The 16,654-nt window shown below is 36.0% G+C and overlaps 1 protein-coding gene and 1 pseudogene across 1 annotated transcript; both read right to left on the bottom strand.

Moving 5' to 3' along the window:
• Positions 1-424: 424 nt before the first annotated feature.
• LOC120779783 lies at positions 425-9,838 on the bottom strand (annotated as a pseudogene).
• A 2,783-nt stretch (positions 9,839-12,621) lies between these two features.
• Positions 12,622-13,514, bottom strand: LOC120779454. Its single transcript, XM_040111714.1, has 2 exons — positions 13,179-13,514; positions 12,622-13,072 (listed from the first exon to the last, which is right to left on the bottom strand). Exons 1-2 carry the CDS (start codon positions 13,491-13,493, stop codon positions 12,944-12,946), a joined length of 444 nt encoding a protein of 147 aa, XP_039967648.1. The 5' UTR covers positions 13,494-13,514; the 3' UTR covers positions 12,622-12,943.
• Between the last annotated feature and the right edge of the window lie 3,140 nt (positions 13,515-16,654).

The raw sequence follows: 16,654 nt of genomic DNA, 5'->3' as shown, positions 1-16,654 counted from the left end.
AATATATAGCATTTGTGTTGTGCAAATATGGAATAATTTACATTTGTTTATAGGATATTCGCGTAATTGGCCCAATTTAAAATTTCAATCAGAATGTTTAACCCTTATGTTAGTAACTGGGTACCCGGGTACCCACCGCGGTGTATTTGTGTGAATAGCTTAAAAAAAATTCAATATTTCATTTTAAGCTCTCAAATCGTCGTTTTTTAACTTAAAATAAAGCTATTTGTCAGTTCATTTATTTGATTTATTTTTTATTTTTTTTTTTTAAATAAGCTTAAACTTTAGCCATCGCCTTATTAGCAACCTGGTACTCGGGTACCCACGGTTGAAAGCATAGGAAATAAATTGTATATAATTTCTATTAATGCATGCAACTGAATTTTGTTAAAAAAATAAGGAAATATTACACTATTTTTTATAATTAATGACATTGAACACATTGTAAACGATTAACTGAGCGCTCGTCACAAACAGGTTGGTAACAATTGGCACAGGCCTTCCGTGTCTTTCGCCGTCTTCTTATTTGCAAAGCATTGCAGACATGACAAGATCCTGTTACTTTTTTCCTTCCGGTTTTATCTTTTGGAGTCTCTGGATCAGGATTTATCACGACTGTTTCTGTCAGTGTATGGCCTAATACACCTTCAACGGCAATCTTTGTGGAGAAGTGGCGCATTACTTGTGGATTCGCCGTGCGATGTTCAATCATCGGCAATACTAGTTCTTCACTTAGTTTACAAGTTTGACAATCACTTTATTATTTTCATAATAAATTATATATGCCGCAAGTGAAGAAATATCTAGCATGATGAAGAACATTGCCATTGGCCATCTCGAATATCGTCGTTGACTGGTGTATCTCCGCACCATTTGGTCCATTGTGTCAACTCCAGCTTTATATTTATTATAAAAATTTATTATTTCTGATTTTTGTTTAGCGTCATCACCAAGTGATATATCTGAATGTTGATTCAACTATCTTACATCCAAAGAAGTTGGAAAAGAAGTAAAGTTGTGTTCCTTTCAAAGCCAGGCAGAAGAACACACCAGAATGCCAAGGATTTTAGACCTATAAGCCTTACCTCCTTTATGCTGAAGGTACGGGAAAGGCTAATAGATCTACACGTAAGAACAATAATGGCGGAGAAGTTATCGAAGTCCCAACATGCGTACATAAAGGGCCGATCAACCGAAACTGCCCTTCACGTGGTGATAAGAGTAATTCAAAAATCATTACACCACAAACAATACACCATGGCTGCTTTTTTAGACATAGAGGGCGCCTTCAATAACATAGAAGTAAATGCGACAATTAATTCTCTGGCACATGGTAGCATAGATGACACTGTGTGCAGATGGATACTATCGATGCTTGAGAATAGGAAGATTATAGCTTCAAACCGCGCTGCAACACAAACAAGTTATGCGAGTAGAGGGACGCCTCAAGGGGGGGTCCTCTCTCCGCTTCTATGGGTTGTAGCGCTGAACGAAATACTCCTCTAACTAAACGGAGGAGGAGTGAAAGCAGTAGCGTACGCAGACGATATAGTGTTGTTGGTATCAGGCATGTTTCTTTCAACAGTCAGCAAGATTATGGAAAGAGCACTTCGAAGGTTAAACCTATGGGCTACAAACAATGGACTAGGAGTTAACCCGAACAAAACAGAACTGTTGCTATTCACAAGCAGAACCAAGATACCTCAGTTTCAACTTCAGGTACTAAACGGTACAACACTCACTCTATCCCCCACAGCTAAATATTTGGGGGTGGAGATTGACACCAAACTGTCCTGGAAAATAAATATAGAAAAACGAATAAAGAAAGCATACATGGCCTACTATACTTGTAAGAGAATTGTCAACAAGAATTGGAGCCTCAAACCAAGTATAATCATGTGGATGTATACGGCTGTCATAAGACCTATACTTACATATGGAGCTCTGGTATGGTGGCCAGCGCTAAACAAACAATACAACATAAAAAAATTAAATGGTATACAAAGAGCAGCATTTGCGGATGTTACTGGTGCAATCAGGTCATGTCCGACTGATGCGCTCAGTGTTATCCTGCATCAACTACTAATGGACATTTTTATTCAGAAAACAGCAGCTATTGCGGCGATAAGAATAAAAGAATTGGGAGATTGGAATCAGTAAAACTACGGACATAGTGTAATTCTAAACAAGCTCAGCATTAATAAATCAGACTACATTCTCCCAAAGCTGGATTTCAATAGACACTTCCAGGTGAGGATACCATCTAGACGAGAATGCAGAAGAGGTTCAATAGGAGAGGAGGATACCATCTCAGTCTACACCGACTGGTCCAAAATGAACTGCGGAGTAGGCGCGGGGGTATTCTCCGCTGATCTAGGCATATCTCTCTCTTTACGTCTACCGAACACGGCTAGCATCTTCCAAGCAGAAGTACTAGACATAGAAAAAGCCTGCGAAGCTCTATTAGAAAACCACGGATAGCCAGGCGGCGCTCCTGGCCTTGTCTTCACCCATGACAAATTCCAGCGTAGTTAACAACTGGAAGAGAGCACTAAGCTCAAACAGTCTTCCCCTTTAATCCCCAGCTCTAGCACAGATCCGACACAAAACACTTGGAATCCATCAAGCACCAAACCTTGAATGAATTTCCACTAAAAGCATATCGGATATAAGTAGTTTCATCGAAAGCTCAAAATGGTTTGAGAGAGGAAGTCAAACGTAATAGCAGATACAGGAGGTTCTACGAACAGTGTATCGAAATGGCACATCAAGTGCTCATTGAGCCCGATAGAGCTGCACTCCTACCTACCTACCTACCTAGGAACACATGGTAACCTTTTCGTGAAATCCAAAAACTGTCGAATACTGCTCCCGTGTCTTATTCGCTCCCATAACACTTGGGATGTAAGGTTTATTCTTTTTTAACGTGCCGACAATGGTAATATTCCACGACAACAAACGTTTAACAACTGGTACAGTAGTAAAGAAGTTATCCATGCAGATGTTTCTACCACTACCTCGGTACGGAGCCGCCAATTCTTTTAGTACTCTTTCACCCTGATTTTTTTCTCGAGTATTATCTATTTTACCAGTGTACATGATCCCTTGCAAAGGATACGCATTTTCTGCATCACAAATCCGCCAGATCTTTATACCATACTTAGCTGGTTTCGGTGTAAAATTACTGAGTAAATCCAGTACGACCACGGTATGGATAAAGCTGTTCAACAATCGTTAAATTAGCTGTTCGTTTGTACATCTGAACTAAATTTGAATTTAACATTGTCCACACATCACGAATTGGAGCTGCTTAGTGTGCGATAAAAAACAAAGAAATAACCTTGAGTTTTTCTTTCTCTCTCGAACGGCATCTGCTCGGCTCCGAACAATAAAAGCCGACCGACTACCTGGGGTGTCCCAAATAGGTTTCAGATGTCATTCACGATTCTACGTTGTTATTATTTTTTTCTCTTTAAATTGTCACCGACTATTATAATTTGAAAAAAAAAAAAATTTAATAAAACAAACAATAATTTTTAATACTCAGATAGTGGGTACCCCGGTAAAAGAGGTTGATAAAGTTGGTTACTAACATAAGGGTTAAGAAAGCTCATCTTACATTGTTTAGATTATTTTGTTTGGAGAAAAGTAACACATCGTCAACATAAATAATATGCGAAATGAGCTCATGTTTAGAAATAATTACACTGATTTCGTTAAATGTGGTTACAAATACTATAGAGGTATTCAGGCCGAAACACTTATTTGTGAACATAGTTTTTGCTCTATCTCAGTGGTGTGCTAGATTTGATTCCAAAACAGTTAATTCAATTTTATTAAATACTTACGGAAAAATTATGAAGCCTGCCAGTGTGGTACTTCGTTACTCGGTAAAACGGTAATCTGATAACTTTACAAAAATAAAACATGTGTAAAAACTACCGAGCAACGACTAACGAATAAACAAAGCTGATCTGAATACCTCTTATAAAAGACAATGCTGATCCTTACATGGTGTACATCAGAGAACTGCAATAAATTTTTGTTTATACTTAAGTACTGATCCGTTACTCTATCTGATTCTGTCAGTTCAGTTCATGTTCACGAAGCGCACTGTTTGTCTTCAAATCAGCGATAGAGAACAACTTTGAATCACTAGCGATCAGCTTATATCTGATTTGTTTATGAACGTTCGTATCAGCAGAAAATATCCGAAGTGATGCAGACTCTTGCGTCAATGATTGAAATGATCGACAGAGTTTGGTTTGTATGTATATCATCCCCTAAACACTGATTTACTAGTGCACTTTTGTTCTATTTCAAATACATATGTATGTTTGTATATACATGTATGTATGAATGTATATATGTACATATGTTATATGTATAATGAAAATTCCATCGAGTACATACATACAACAAATGTATATACTTATATATGTATGTACGTTCACGATGGAATTTCCATTGTTTACGCTTCGAAAATTTATAACATGCGCACATTTTCAAAGCTGATACATTTATTTTGATACGAAGAACAGATTGTTCGTGTTGCATCAGGTCAGTTGACGCTGGCGGCTACTCGAATTGATTAACAATGTTGTCTATGCTGAACTGAATTGATTTGATTGTGTTTTTGGCGCTACTGTTTGTTCTGATTTTATCATACTCGTTGCAGCTCTCTGGTGTACATGTACGTTTATGAGAAAGTCTTATTGATTTTGATCATGATTTTATTATTAATTTGTAAAGATTTAACAAAATTAAATATTTATAACGTGCGAACCGACTCTGTCGAAAGCATTTTCGAAATACAAACTGAGAGTAGATATGTGATTTCTTTTCGATAAGACAGTTTTGGCGAAATTTCTGAAATAAAGTGAAGCATTCTTTTCTTAAATGCCACTTTGTTTGGGCTGAAAATGTTTTTTTGTACTGCGAACCACAAGATTCTTTTTGATATAATTTTTTTTTTAATACTTTTTTATCACAGATCTGTAACCAAGTACATCTGTAGAGACATTATTGGTTTTAGGAATGGCTACTATCAATATATTTTTCAGCGTTGGGGGTAGACATAAAACAATTAATAATTATATTTTTGAGACTTGAAGGGATTTTTTTAACTTCGGATGTGAATTTTAGCGATGGCTATGTTTGATTCGGTAATATACATATGTTTTCTAAGGAGTTCGTTTTTATGTGATACAAACGAGACTTGAAAATTTGAGTCGCTCGAGGAGTCGAGAGGTGAAATGATTAACTATATCTTTTGAGTCGAAAATTGGGCCGTTCGGGCTATTTATACATTTAATGTTAACATGCGAATAGGAGCTGGGGAGCATTTTTATATTCGCGCATAGTTTCTTGGGTGAAACTTTGGTAAGTTTTTGTAAGCAAGTCCTTAGCTTCTTTAATATTTTTTCGAAATATGGATAGGTCGAGTTCTTTTGTATAATATCCCTAGAGATTGTTTTTCTCCTCAGAGTGTTGATAGCTTGGTAGACCAATAAGGTACATAACTTTTGAAGATTTTTTTACCGGTTTTAATTATTTTGGTAATCGTATCTGTAGTGCATGCATGTACGTATATTATATGCAATTTCGACCATTTCCCCTTGTCCAATCGAAATTTGGGCTTCTTTGAACTTTTACTGGATAAAGAGGTTGATAGGTGAGTTATTATTGGGAAATTATCACTGCTACATATGTACGTAGATTAATTAAGTTTTGGCTGTTTAGTTTAGGGGCGATAGCAGAAGAACAAAGGACTAGGTCTATATCCGTGAGCAAAATATGAGTAAAAAAGTAAAAGTGCGTAGGATAGCCGTTTAAAATGATCAAGCTTACCGCTACCATAAAACACAAGGTACTTTAGGATTTTACCTCTTCGGTTATTACATCTGGAACCCCAAAGAGGACTCTAATATGAGAAAAAAGAAAAAAGTGAGAAGGAATTATTAATCTTCATCGTCGTAGTGAGAGATGGAATTTGTTTGTAGAGAATTGGTTATGTATTTTTGTGGAATGAGTGGGATACCTGTTTGGTTGAGTTTTGTTTTAGTTTGGGTAAACTTTAAATTAAGAGTGCTTTTAGCAGCAGTTAGCAAATCACGTTAATTATTTTTATACTCTTACATCATGTTGCTGCAGAGTATATTAATTTTGTTCTTCTACCGGTTGTTTGTATCACCTAAAAACACCCGAGAAAGATATAGGGTTATTTATAAATAAATGATCAAGACCGGCTTTGGTAATTGGTGGAGTTTAGACATTTTCGATTGGTCAAATTGTGTGATATTCGATCGTTCGGTATGTATGGAAGCTATATGCTATAGTGAGCCGATCTGAACAATTTCATCCGATATTACATAATTTCTATGAACAATAACTCATACCAAATTTCGTGAAGATATATTGTCAAATGAGGAAGTTTCCAATGCAAGCATTTGATTCCGATCATTCAGTTTGGAGCTATATGCTATAGCTAGCCGATCTGAACAATTTCGTCGTATATTACATTATTATCTTAGAAAATAACCTGTGCCAACTTTTGTGAAGATACATTGTCAAATGTGAAAGTTTTCCATACAAGAACTTGATTCCGATCGTTCAGTTTGTATGGCAGCTATATGTTATAGTGGTCCGATATCGGCAGTTCCGACAAATGAGCAGCTTCTTGAAGAGAAAATAACGTTTGCAAAATTTCAAAATGATATCTTAAAAACTGCTGGATTAGTTCGTATATATACAGACGGACAGACAGACGGACATGGCTAAATCGACTCAGCTCAACATACTGATCATTTATATATGTACATTATATACTTTATAGGGTCCTCGACGCTTTCTTCTGGGTCTTACAAACTTCGTGGCAAACTTAATATACCCTGTTCAGTGTATAATAACAACACAGAGCTAATGCTGGAGAACACTCATTTTCGTATGCATGGATATTTAGTATATGTTTTATACTGATTGTTGCTCCTAAACAAGCGAGTTGCATTCACAACAAACCAAACGTGATATTTAACATAAAAAAATAACGGAATAACGACAGTGTTGATTAAAACATCTATTATAATTTGAGGTATACAGAGGCACACATTTTGCACAGAGCTTTCGCCTCTTTAGGGCGTCATTGTCCTCCGTGCTATTTTCGCCTCTTTCCAACTTAGCAAATTTCTATTCAACGGTGGATTTCCCTGGTGAAGAACCCAAATTCAACAGTATTTTTCCCCAAAAAGCAATTATCACACGAAATATTTTTTTATCCATTTTTTGTAAACTAACACAAGCTGCTTCACCCAAAATGCTATATCTCATTAACTAATAGCTCATCAGTTTCCAAATGTAATTTTACAGTAATACCACAAAAACTATGTAATTTCTTTGTTGTTGTTCTCTGCTGGGGGATTAAAGTAAACTTGGACAATCTTTTTATACTCTTGCAACATGTTGCCACATGTTGTTCACCTAACGGTTGTTTATACCACCTAAAACTACTATATGTATGTATATAAATGATCAAAATGATGAGACCAGTTGAATTCCGCGTCGACTGTCTGTCTGTAATTTGAGTCAAAATTCCGAAAATGTAATGAAATTTGATAAACATGATGCCTGACAAAAAAGTAAAGCCGAGTTTGTAGAAGAGCTTAGTAGGATTACTGCCACTCCCACTAAATGCCATAAGTCGAAAACTAATAAAGAGCTATAACTAAGCAAGAAATTAAGATACAAAACTGTAATTTGCACAGGAAATTACAGTAGCAAAGGGCACCTATGGACACAAAGTATTGAAAAAATTTGCGCAGCGCTTACGCGGTTATAGCCGAGATAACAACAGCGCCAGTCGATTCTTCTTTTCGTTATTTGACGCGTCTTGCTCCACCTGATCTCTCTAACTGAATGGAGGCCTTCCTCTTCCTCTGCTTCCACCGACGGGTACTGAACAGAAAACGTTCAAAGCTGGAGTGGAGATAAAGCAGAACAAACGGCGCAGTTGTTGAGGCTTTTATAATAGACTAGCTGACCCGGCGAACTTGGTGCCGCCTAACAGTCAAAGAGTGTGATGATACAGATAAGCAGAACTTTATGATTTTTTGAAAGCAATACAATGAATACATATAATGTTTATAGCGGCCCGGTACGTGTTTCACTACGTATGAAGTGAAATATTAAATCAAACTCATTTATAAAAAAAAATATATATTTAATTATTTGCTAGCTATTCTTGAGTTATAAAGTCACAACGAAAAATGGCATTCATTTTTATATATGTATATAGATGCACTGCCGTTATGGCTTTATGTCAACTTCAATAAGATTAATCCAAAACATTTGGATAAACAATAATTTTTCTTTTTCCATTTTGAGCATGAATAAACAAACGGCTGGGGGTACCGACTCTGGAACAGACAACATAAAGTTGGCCATGATTCCTCCAAATTCACGCCACAAACGTTAAGTGTTTGCCCTTGAGCTTTGTTGATGGACATCGCAAATGATAAACGCACAGAATATTGTAATCGTTTTAATTCAAATGGCATATCAGTTGGAATCATAGGGATACGCGGTCCTTTTGATTTACCAGTTAAGATCGTAGCTTCAATCAAATTTGACAATAAATTTTTTACTGCCAATCTTGTGCCATTACACAGTTTTGGTGGATTAATATTTCGCAATAATATAATCAAAGAACCCACTTTCAGATTCAAGCAATGCGGTGGCATACCAGCCGGTTCTAATGAATTCAAAAATTCAGTTGGATAATTCATTGCCTCATCTTGATTCTATAGCACTGTCAATTGATTTATATGTCGTGACTACGCGCTGGGAGTTTTGCTTGAATTTGAAAATTAATGCATTGATATGAATGTTCTTCGGTGCTAAATGGCGCGTTCTGTCAACCAATCATGGTTTCTGTAATTCTGAAGAATATTTGGAAAAACACATTCAATCAATTCATCTATCGATTTCGTAATTGTACAAAAATTGTTCGGTACAGTGATCAATCCGTTGGTTCTGTCGATTTGTATTTTGCCATCACCAATTTGTAACAATTGCAGCTGGATCATTTTGTAGGTGAATACGCATATTAATGTTCAGTGTCAATTTTTGTACATATCTCCAGAACTAATGACTTCAAACAGGCATTTATTTCATCAGCAGGAATTGACCGAGGAAGGACAGGCAATGTTTGTCGAAAATCCCCTGGCTGTAATATCAAAGCATCACCAAAAAGCTGTTGGTTATCACGTAAATCTTGCATTGTTCGATTAAATGCTTCTAATAATTTCTTATTCGCCATTGTACACTCATCCCATAAAATAAATGACGTTAATCGCAGAACTTTTGCCATAGCAGAATTTCTTGAAATATTGCAAGTTGGAGTTTCAATCACCTGTATATTCAATGGCAATTTTAATGCAGAGTGTGCTGCCCGACCACCTTCTAATAATGTAGCAGCAATTCCCGAAGATGCAAGTGCCAATGTAATTTTCAGTTCCGATCGAATAGTGGCTAAAATCAGTGATATAACGAACGTTTTGCCTATACCACCAGGTGCATCCAAGAAATATAACCCACCTGCATTATTGGAAATGGCTTGCATGATTGTGTCATAGACATGTTTTTGCTGAATATTCATTTTGGTTATATTCGATTGTACAAATAAACGCAAATCATTAGAATTGAATTCCTGCTCACGTTGCAATTCACGATCAAACAGATTATGCATGTCACGATTTGGTACGGTCATACCCAATTGTACTAATGTTTTATTTGCAATCCGTAGACATCTATCTTCAATTATTATCAAAGCTTCGTTGTACATTTCCAAAGTTATCAACAAATCAGGATTTCTTGCATGATGACGCATACGAATTAAAATATCTTCTGCAATATTATGTTTATATTTGTTTCATAATTCAAGTGTATTTGACGGCATACAAGTTGATAATATAACGGCAAACAGCATTCGTATTTGTTGAGGATGAGCCCAAATAGATGCATCATGAATTGTTGAATCGCAATGAGCGTCATCCTTCAACAAATGCAAAAGTTGGCATGCTTCACGGTATGTTTCTCACAAATGACCGTTGACTGTTCTCAATTCTTGAAATGATTTTGAGCCATTCACGTTAACTAATAACAATCTCAAATAAAAACATTCAACATTGTTTGGATGTACTGTATATATTCTGCCAATTGCATCTGTTTGGAAAATGCCAGAATGCCCATGAACTGCTGTTCCTTGTTTACGTCTTTGAAATTTTTTCGGAGACACATTCCATGTGTAATCAAGAATGATAGAATACAAGATTACGACACTAGTTTACAGTTAGTTTTTTTCGGTTTAGCTCTTGACAATTCTTACAAAAACAAATACATTGTGCAACAATTTCGTGACGTCACACTTATGCGTTAAGACGAACAAGCATATAAATGCATACAAATTGTAAACAGAAAAGTAAACACTTTTTGAAATACCCAAAACAATATTAATTCGTTCGTATTTGCAGGAAAAATTAAAGTGGAATGTTTAGAATATTGTTGCGAGAAAATATGTATATAATTAGTTTTAGGCACATCCACAATAAATAGAGTAGCATGTGTGGAAATTGTTCAAATGAAGAAAACCAGTGTAAGTGTACTGTTGTATTTATTTAAATTTCTAAGCATAAATATATTAATTTTTTAAATTGAAATGTGCAGTGGCTTGTTGTAATAATTATTATGCAATTAAAGGATCGAAAACGGAGTTTTTTCAGTTTTCCGGCCGATTTAAAAGTTGCCAAAAAATTGGTGTTATTTTGCAAAAGAAATGATATATTTAATACTAAATTAATAATTTCACAATTCTTTTATCATAATTTCATACATCTGATACATCTGAACTTATAATATATGTATATATTTATATACAACACAAGAAACGTCTTCTCCATTTGAATCACAACTTAATAGACAATTTTATTATCAATAGGCCGATATATTTCTTTAGAAATGATTCAAATCTTTTCACTCAACAATATTCAATCGCTTCACTAAAACTTTTTATTAAAATCGAAAGAATTAATCATATCTTGCGAATTTACAAAAGTGTTTACTTTTCTGTTTACAATTTGCAAGCCATTTGACAGTTTTTCACTCTTCTTCTTCTCAACACGTAACTATGACGTTTCATAATGGCGGTTGTCGTAATCTTGTATTCTATCATTCTTGTGTGTAATACTGAGGCACTTATGAAAATATAACAAAGTTATCGCAAATGTATCAGTTTCGCATAATTTAAAAAAACCTGTTAACGTAGTTGCTGGTGGTTGCGCTGCTCTTTTCAATAAATTTGCTACATTAAAATAAACACGTTGGCCATTCTCAAGAAGTGAACAACCGCAGGATGTCTTTCGTGCATTGGAAACGACATAATCCTCCAGACAGCTTTATTGATACTAATATAGCGACCCATTTGATACTGAGTAATTTCATCATTTCTATTCTCATCAGCAACACCGAATATAGCCATATCGCTCCCTTTATTTACATACTTGCAAATATATTTAATGGATTTGACAGAATTACAATATTCCACATTTATATGAGCGTTGAATATTTTCGATAATAATGGACAATACGGAACCACCCAACGATTATCAACTTCAACTTCCTGGTTATGCATTCTAATGGTTGCCGTTTTGCCATTATCATTAGGTGATCTACGTCGATACAACGGATATCCGTCATTGCCCGTTATTGTGTCTGAAGTAAATTGCCTTGGGTATCGTTTCGAACTCTTTTCATCAATCATACATGGTGAATTCATATTTAGTTCACCGCACGGTCCATGTATCATGCTTTTAACGACAACTTGAAATAACTCAGGATCAGCAGTGTGATTAGGAATTTCAGCTCATATAAAGTTATCGATTTGATCCGGAGTTACTTTATGTACCAGCCAAATTAGTATATGTGCGTGCGCCAATCCCCTTTTCTGCCATTTAATGGAGTACATATGGCAACGCACCTCCCCAAATACATATAATTTCGCAATTAAATCCATAATTGCTTAACATTTTTGCCGAAAAACACGCGCAGTAATGTCATGACGATCGGTTGACGACTGTCCTGCAAATAAATTGTTTTTAATGTCATCCCACTGCGGATTACATGTAAATGTAATGAACAGATCCGGTCGACCGTATTTTCTTACATAACACATTGCGTCTTGTGCATATTCGTTCATATTCCGTGGGCTACCAATATACGAAGATGGCAATATAGTTAAACGTCCGATGTCATTAATATTAGTATCATTCGCTATCGCATCTTGCAAATGAATATATTGTTCAGACCTTAATTTTGCATGGTTGAAACGAATAAAATTAAGACGTTCTGTTTCTATTTTGACGTACATATCAACGATGTACTGATGATATAGTTTACGACATCTCAAGATATAATTTTGTTCTTGTGGACGAACCATCAATCGATAAGAATAAAAATTCATGGAACTAACTTTTTTTGTACATGTAGACCTTAAAATAAGTGGAAAATGTGACTTAAGAAATTTCTACAAATGATGAAATGTCAACACACTGAAAATATTACTTTCCTGTTCGTGGATCAATCATTGGTATATTTATATTATAGCCATCGTCACCTTTCCAATGCAATATTGGGTATTGTAATGCGTCGTAACTACGATGAAGTTCCGAAACACGTTGCAATTGGTCATTTCTACGATGAAGTATAATATCACGCGATTGAAACTGATCATTGAATCGCCTTTCATGCTCTCCAAAAGGTGTTCTATCAGCCCTTATTACGATTTCGTGATGATCAGAGGGCATACGATCGAGAGCAATTTTGAACAATTGAACTAATGCTTTATGCTGACGAAAAAACCTTTGTAGCTCACAAATAATTTCTCGTCTGGTATTCAAAGCAATTGCACAACGTTGATCCAATTCACGATTTTCATCACCAATAAAATAAATTTGCAAACATTGATAATCAGCGTCGGGGTACGGAATAACGAACCAGCTTGATGGTAAATTTGGCCCTGAATCTGCAACATGTATGCAATTTTAGGTATATGTTGCATAATAATTTTTAAAACTATAGAATACTTTTATGATTCAGATTGATTGGGACAATCTTGTTTAAGTATTTACCTTAAACGTCGGCATAAAATTATCTCTAATAATGTTAGTAGCAGAAAAAGAAGTCATTTGAAATACCGAATTGTATTGTTGAATATGACTCAAAAAGTGCTTCGAATTTTCAGAAGTCCCAAAAATTAATGAAGACAATGGTTCGGGTGGAGTTTCTAATGGTGGCAATCTCACTTTGCCATTAGCACAACACATGCCGGGCGTTTCACCTGGAAATTTAGCCGCATCACAATGTGGACATATTGCGTCCATTATTCCAATATATCCGTACATACTGTAATTAATCTGACTGTTATAATTAAAAGCAGCACGCATAATTTCAGGTACAACAGATCTATTTCGTGCATTACGTTCACGCCGCGATGCATTAGCTTGTGCTCGTTCATCTGGAGTCTGTGATCGCCTTTGTAATGCCGTAGCATTTGCATGACGCGTCCGCCGACCTATATTTCCTCGTGTGGGTCGTGACATTTTTCTTTCAATTAAAAAATAATAAATTAAATTTAAAAAAAAGCCTACATTAATAGTGGTACACCATATGTTTTTTCAAATCAGGAAACACATACATTCGTGTAATTCACTTCAACAGTTCAAAACTTATCGTGTTTTGCTCGGAAATTCGCTTTGCGCTATATTTATTTTTTCACAAATTCACACAAAGTTCAATAATTAAATCAATTAAAAAAAAAATATATAATAACTAATAATTTTTCACCGCGGTAATTTCGGACACTACTGAACGTGTGGGGCCAAAGAAAACGCTCCAGCGATGTTTACACTCCAATGTCATATATTCTCTTAATTTGAACTTTCTTAATCCTAAGAGTCAAAGCTCCATATACCTACAAAAAACAAAATATTCGTGTATTTCTCTATGCAAAATAAATGCACCGTCATATAGTTCGATGCCTTTTCAAACCCTACTTTGTTTGTCGATCTGCCTGCTACATACATGCCTACATGTTGATATAAATATAATGCAAGAAAGTTTGTAGGTGGGAATAATAAGTATGGTAGTTAAGACGAAAGTTCATAAATTTTAAGAGCGAAAGAGCGTCGCTAAGTAGGTAACAAATCGTTTAGTAAATGATTAAACTATTATTGATGTATGTATGTTAATATGAAAACGTATAATCCGTTGGCTAAGTGGGATGAATCTGACCAAACAAATGGGTTTTTGGTGTGTTTTTAAATTAATTTCACCATACATTGAGCGCTTTTCAGCTTTCCAAGTAGGTAAATAAAAAAAATGTAACATATGTGTGGTGAAATTTTTGAAACATTTTGGCCGATATCTCGAGACTCTAGTCACGGAGCGGCATCAAAAATACTCTATACTATAGAAATCATCAACAGCTTCCATTTGCTACCCATATTGTACAAACACATCCTAGGGTTACCCGGGTCCACGTTTTGGCCTATTTCTCGAGACCCTGGTATCCGATTCTTAAAATTTCAAAACACAAACCATCTACTGAATAATCCAAACAAAGCCTAAAAATTGGGTTTGGATAGGTGAGCCCGTTCTTGAGTTATAAAGTCACAACGAAAAATGGCATTCATTTTTATATATATAGATTGTATCTGCTCGTCTTTTTTATGGATTGAAGAAATCACATAGGAAGTTTTCTTTGTTGGAAAACTCGCTTGGCATCTAACGGCTAAGAAAGGCCCTTCCCGATTCTGACGGTGCTTTTGGTGGTGCTCACCGTCAACATACGCAGCCGTATTATTTTTGTGGGCTTACCAAGTTTAGACATAGTGGTTGTGCTGTCGAAGGTGGCTTAAAATCGACGAAAATATGGTGTGTTTCGATTCTCCTTTCACGGGTCTTTTCCAAGATTTGGCGAATGGTGAATATCTGCTCAGTTGTTGAATTGCCAGCTAAAGCTAAACTGATAAGGTGTAATGTTGGCGGTGGCCTTCAGTCTTTTATACATTACAGTACAGCTCAGTAAGACCTTATATTCAATATTAAGAATGCTTATCCCATGGTAATTGGCGCAGATTGTAGAATTTTTTTGTGAATTGGGTAGAGCTCACTTAGGTTCCAATCATGGGGCATGCTTTCGTCCGACCATTTCTGTCAAAGATGCTGATTCATACACCTTGTCAGTTCTTTACCGACGTATTTGAATAGCTCGGCCGGTAATCCATCTGCCCTGCCGCTTTTTTGTTCTACAGGCGGGTAATTGCTATTTGAACCTCATCATAGTAGGGCAATGGAACATCTATTCCATTATCAGAAATTGGGGAATCGGGTTCGCCACATCCAGATGTTACACTTTCACTGCCGTTCAGCAAGATGTAGAAGTGTTCTCTCCATAACTTCAGTATGCTATGAACAACAACTACTAGCTCACCTCTGGGGGTCCTACAAGAGTATGCTCCGGTCTTGAAACCTTCAGTTCATCTCTCATATTTTCGTAGAATTTTCGAGCATTACCTCTGTCGGTCAGCTTCTTAATCTCTTTATACTCACACATTTGGGCCTTTTTCTTTTTTGTTTGCATATGCGTCTCGCATCTCTCTTCAACTCTCGGTATTTATCCCATACCACCGACCCACCCAAGGTAAGCTGTCCGCTTTCTCTCCACTGCGACAAGACAGTCATCATCGTACCAGCTGTTTTTTTTTACCTTCCCAAAACCCAATGGTTTCGCTTGCAGCTGTAAGTAAGGAGTTAGAAATTAGAGACCGGACATACCAGGTTCATGCCCTTAACTCATAGTCCTTAATACGGTTGCTATGGTCGTCATCAAAAGTGGGGTCCTTCATCCGAGGCTTCCACATTTGCTCACATTTCCAGGATGCGTGACGAGAAGCAAGACTATACCCCATTCCACCTCCTTCATTACAATGAGAAAATAATAAATAATAGATAAGACAAAAACCACACCTACTTCCTATATAACATAATTTTAAATTCAATCTGATTCTTTCAATTTCAAGTATACAAATCAAGAATTAATTATGTACTATATATAATCTTATATACATGTATGTATATCTTGATTGGATTCAGGTGACACAAACAGTCTTTAGGTAATCCAAAGGGGGTTTCAATAGGGACGCTACCAAAGTAGATCAATAGGGACAGCAAACGACGCCATATTTTTTCCCGCTCTTTTGATTTTTCTCTTCAGTAAAATTTTACCATTTCATTATGGAAAAACACTTACGATCCAGTCCAAATTATTAAAATTTACTACACAAATTCGGACTTTAAGATCGGTTTTTCAATAAAAGATTTTTTAAATACAAGTAAAACAAAAACGATTTGGGATATCAATGAAAATCTTTATTAGTGTGAAAGTGCGTTCGTACGTACTCCATTGCATCCCGAAAAAATTACCTTTGGTGCCGTTTATGGGCCGGCATCATTGGGTCGTACTCTTCCGTGATGATCAGCACCGGCACGTTACTGTAAATGGGAATCGCTACCGCTCAATGATAACCGAATATTTTTGGCCCGA

Source organism: Bactrocera tryoni, unplaced genomic scaffold (assembly GCF_016617805.1).
Source record: "Bactrocera tryoni isolate S06 unplaced genomic scaffold, CSIRO_BtryS06_freeze2 scaffold_11, whole genome shotgun sequence".
Taxonomy (NCBI): Eukaryota; Metazoa; Arthropoda; class Insecta; order Diptera; family Tephritidae; genus Bactrocera; species Bactrocera tryoni.
The sequence above is the reverse complement of the archived record's forward strand: the minus strand, read 5'-3'. Positions and strand labels throughout refer to the sequence as shown.